The sequence below is a fragment of the Phragmites australis genome, chromosome 17 (genome assembly GCF_958298935.1).
Source record: "Phragmites australis chromosome 17, lpPhrAust1.1, whole genome shotgun sequence".
NCBI lineage: Eukaryota > Viridiplantae > Streptophyta > Magnoliopsida > Poales > Poaceae > Phragmites > Phragmites australis.
This window is the reverse complement of record NC_084937.1, coordinates 15,121,995-15,126,453: the sequence shown is the minus strand read 5'-3', so window position 1 is coordinate 15,126,453 and position 4,459 is coordinate 15,121,995. Positions and strand designations below refer to the sequence as shown.

At 41.4% G+C, this 4,459-nt stretch overlaps 1 protein-coding gene across 1 annotated transcript; it reads left to right on the top strand.

Moving 5' to 3' along the window:
* The first annotated feature begins 875 nt into the window (after positions 1-875).
* On the top strand, positions 876-3,724 carry LOC133896904 (uncharacterized). Its single transcript, XM_062337539.1, has 6 exons — positions 876-1,209; positions 1,326-1,909; positions 2,603-3,075; positions 3,191-3,205; positions 3,265-3,633; positions 3,710-3,724. Exons 1-6 carry the CDS (start codon positions 932-934, stop codon positions 3,722-3,724), a joined length of 1,734 nt encoding a protein of 577 aa, XP_062193523.1. The 5' UTR covers positions 876-931.
* Positions 3,725-4,459: the final 735 nt, after the last annotated feature.

The window sequence follows — 4,459 nt, the reverse complement described above, 5'->3', positions numbered from 1 at the left end:
ACTTTGGAACTTATTCTTGCCTATTGGCGGAAGCAAACATGCAAAATACTCTTTTGCAAAGGCCTGACAAAAGAATTTCTCTTTAGTCGGTTGAAGTTTTAGTCTCTGGTTCACTTGCTTGTATCAGTACAAGATATTCAATCTTTACGAACAGTTATTTATGGCTTGCCGAGTGATTTGTCTAATATAAATTAATATATTTCCTGACATTTTTTGTAACTTAACATTAACATAATTCCCAACAATGTCATTACCTATAGTTATGATATATATTTAACCAAATATACTCTAAAACCTTGGCCACTTGCAAAGGAACCGTCGGGAAAAGTTGTTAGCATTGTTTTGTATTGCAAGAAAAATAAGAGTACTATCCATAACGGATTCGGAACCTCTGTTTCGTTTCTTATTAGTTTTTTGGAAAAAAAAAATCAGCCTTTTTATCGAACTGCTGACTCCAATTTACATCTTGAATAGCAGGGTGATATATTAATGTGCCTCTGCAAATTGCTGCCAGAAAAGGGCTATGGTTCAGCAAAATGTAAAAGAGATTCTACTTGATTTACGAAAAGTACTTCATTTATGAATAGAAGAAAAATCAAATCCAGAATTGGGCTTTAACGTCCCTGTCACCAAACGGTACCAAGATCTGATTCGTCTGATAAATCAAAAGGAGCACAAGAATAGAACCAAATAAGAAGGAATGGTGGAATGATGTATACGTACAAATACAACCTAACCAAATGTAGATAGCTATTCTGATGCAAACATGAAACGGATTGCACGTGGGAATAAAGCCAAGGTTCCAACGAATACGGTGATGCAGTATAAGAATGTCCCAGGATTGGCACTGAACACATAACCTCTCACACGTTTAATATCCAACTTTTGTAACCAGGAAGTGCAAGGGAGAGTTGCAAACCTGGTGGTGGTGATGGCGTCGACCACTCAAGCCGAGCCTCCTAGCTTGGCAATGGTGGCAAAGAATGCTCCGGCAATGGCCATGGATGCAAAACTGATGGTGGCTACAGACCGTGGCGACTGCCAGCGGCTGAAGGATAAACTGAACAGGGAGGACATTAGCACGATGGTGATAGTGATGACGAGCAACCAGGCTCCAGCGGTGAAGCCTTCCCCGGCGTGCATGCATCCGCTGCTGCTAGCAGCGGCATGCAACGGCGATCGGGAGAAACTGGATCTTCTTCTCAACAGGTAATACGACAAACGCATCTGACACAGTTCCAACTGTGATGCGTAAACTTCATGAAGCATTTTTCTTTTTGATGGAGTCGATAAGTTTTTGACCCTGGAAGTACCTGCAACCACAGAAACTTGGCAAAGCTGCGATCTTCTGACGATGTAGAAGAAGGCGCTAACATGCAAGCACCATCCGCAGCGTCGCTTCTAGAGGATGTCACAGTTGCGGGGGACACCATGCTACATGTGGTGGCCGCCAATGGGGATGATGACAACTTCAAGGAGTGTGCGACCTTCATTAAGGACATGGCCAAACACCTTCTGTCCAAGCAAAATAACAAGGGTGACACGCCATTGCATTGTGCTGCCAGGACTGCGAAATCCCAAATGGTTTCTCATCTCATTGATCTAGCTAGAAGTGAATATGGTGACAATATAGTGAAGGACTTGCTGAGAAAGGAGAATGAGAGTAAGGAAACGGTCTTGCACGATGCTGTCCGCGTTGGAGATAATTATCTGGTTGAGGTGCTACTGACAGCAGATTCAGAATTGGCTAGGTTTCCTGAAAAGGGCTCTTCACCATTGTACCTCGCCGTGATGCTAGAGAAGGAAGTCATAGCACAAACACTATATGATAAGAGTAAAGATAATGACCTATCGTATTTGGGGCCAAATGAGCAAAATGCGTTGCACGCTGCGGTTCTTCGATCCGGAGGTACTCACTAATCACTATAAGCATTTGCTCCATTCCAACTTTTTGCTTAGAGACATAAGAGTATGTTTTAAGCATTACAAGGCTAACTTTGAAAAATGAAGGAACTAATGGTTTTTATTTTAACCATAACATATATGAGTTACTTTTGCGAATGTCTGATAACAGATGAAATCTATGTAATCCTATTTGAATCACTTCATTGTTATATTTTCATCTGTATTATAATTTGGTTTGCCACTCAATTATTATGATTCACATGACCTAGCTCAAAACAAAAACATTCACGCCAGGTCAATTGGACTGAAAGCTGATATCCAAATCCTTAGGATTTAACTCAAATTTCAACTCTATCATAAAAAAAAAATAATTCTAGAGCAGTCCTTCTATTACAAACAGGCCCTCATTTTATTTGGTCAAGAAATTTACTCTGTCCATCTAAAAATACACGGCATATTGTTTTAATAGTCTTGTCCGTCGATATATGACATCATATCTAGTCTTCCAATGCAAAATAGGTTATTTGTTCCCTTAATACAAAGAAAAATATTCAACTTTGCAAAGGACACAAAATTATACCTAACATGATTTAGAGTGCTAAATTCAACTATTGAACTTGTACGAGCATACTTGTATCTTGGACTGACTTCTGGGCGGCTTTTCCAATTTTCTTTAAAATAAATATCTCGTTTTCAGCTCTTACAAAAATGCTGCTTCTATGGAAGAAGGACCTTGCTAAAGACAAGGATGAAAACGGGAGCACGCCTCTTCATTTTGCCGCTGCTGCTCTGTCAGTGCAGCGGTGGCTGAGAAGCGCAGTATGTCCGCAACTTCAGCAAGTATTCGATGCTAACCCGGATGCACTGTATCAATCAGATCGCAATGGATTATTCCCCATTCACGTAGCTGCATCTGTTGGTGAAAGTTTGAACGTCGCCATGTTTGTTAAGAGGTGTCCTAGTAGCGCCGGTTTGCGTGACGCTAAGGGGAGGACTTTCCTTCACGTTGCTGTGGAGAAAAAGGAAGTGGGGGTGGTCAATTATGCTTGCGGCAATCGATCGCTGGCATGGATTTTGAATATGCAAGACAACGATGGCAACACTGCACTGCACCTGGCTGTCCAGTCTGGGAGTCTTAGTATGTTTTCTGCTTTACTTGGGAGACGGGAAGTAAGTTTGAATTTAACAAATGCAGAAGGGCAAACTCCTCAAGATATTGCACGGAATAAAATTCCCCCACGGATGCATCATTCTATGGTAATCTAATCTTTCCGTTTTCTTTAAGCTTGGCTGTCTGAAGGTACTGTAAATAACTGAATCTGCATAGTTTTTTTTGTCCCCATTTGTTTTGGTTTACAGAACTCCGAAAGCCGGATATGCTATGCACTCTTTAATGCCGGCGCTAAGAATGGTGTTTCTCGCAGGGACCATATGATTGAAAAATATAAAGATATTCATAGAGTAAAATCAGATGATGATACCAAAGAATTGGATGACTTGAAAGATTCAACACAAACTCTGTCTATTGGCTCTGTTTTAATTGCAACTGTGACATTCGGTGCAACTTTTGCCCTGCCTGGTGGATACATACAAGATGATCACCCAAATGGAGGTACACCAACACTTGCTGGGAGTTATGCTTTTGATGCATTCATGGTGGCCAACACATTAGCTTTCATTTGCTCCACAATAGCTACTGTTGGTTTCATGCATTCTGGAATTCCTATGGTTCGCTTAGGGAGCCGCAGAGTGTACCTACGCGTATCCTATTGTTTCATTCAAACTTCCATCACTGCCTTGACAGCTGCCTTTGCACTAGGCGTCTATACGGTGTTAGCTCCAGTTGCTCCTAAGACTGCCATTGTGATCTGTGCCATGAGCGCTATTGTCTTGCTATGGAACAAAGTGGAATTCTGGGTGAAATGGGCTCTTCTTGCTCCAGCGTTTTCTGTTCGAAAAGGGCTATGTAGTACCTTTATCCTAATGGTGACAATGATCCCTTTAAATATGCTCTATGATATGTGGCCCTTAATATTAGCATTCTGTTGGGCTGCGTATTCAAGGAAACACCATACTCCAAAATTGGAACCACTGGCACAGCCACCGGTTCAATTGACCTGACTTATGGAGGCAAGTATACGGTGATCAGGTGATGGCAGGCACAAATAAATCGAGAAGCATTCGCTATGAAGGATGGTATTTCGCACTATGCCTGCTGGGTATTTACTGTCATCATCATTGTGTTTCTTCAGTAACTTTTCCTTTCTTCATCAGATATTGTTGTTCTCGGTTATGTAAGCAGTGATTACTATATTTTGCAACAAGTTTCAATATGTAATATCCAATCTTTCAAATATATTTCCTTCGTTGGGGTGAAATGGATATGATGACGGGCGCAGGCCGGGAGCTAGAAAAGAAGGTGCTACCCATTTTTGCATTATTCGTTCCTGAAGTCCCATCGAGTCCAAAGTCGATACCAAAGCCACAGAAAGGAAGCTAAACAATGTTGGGCCTAAAGTTGCTTTCGCAGGTCCAACTCCAATACGATCTGTGA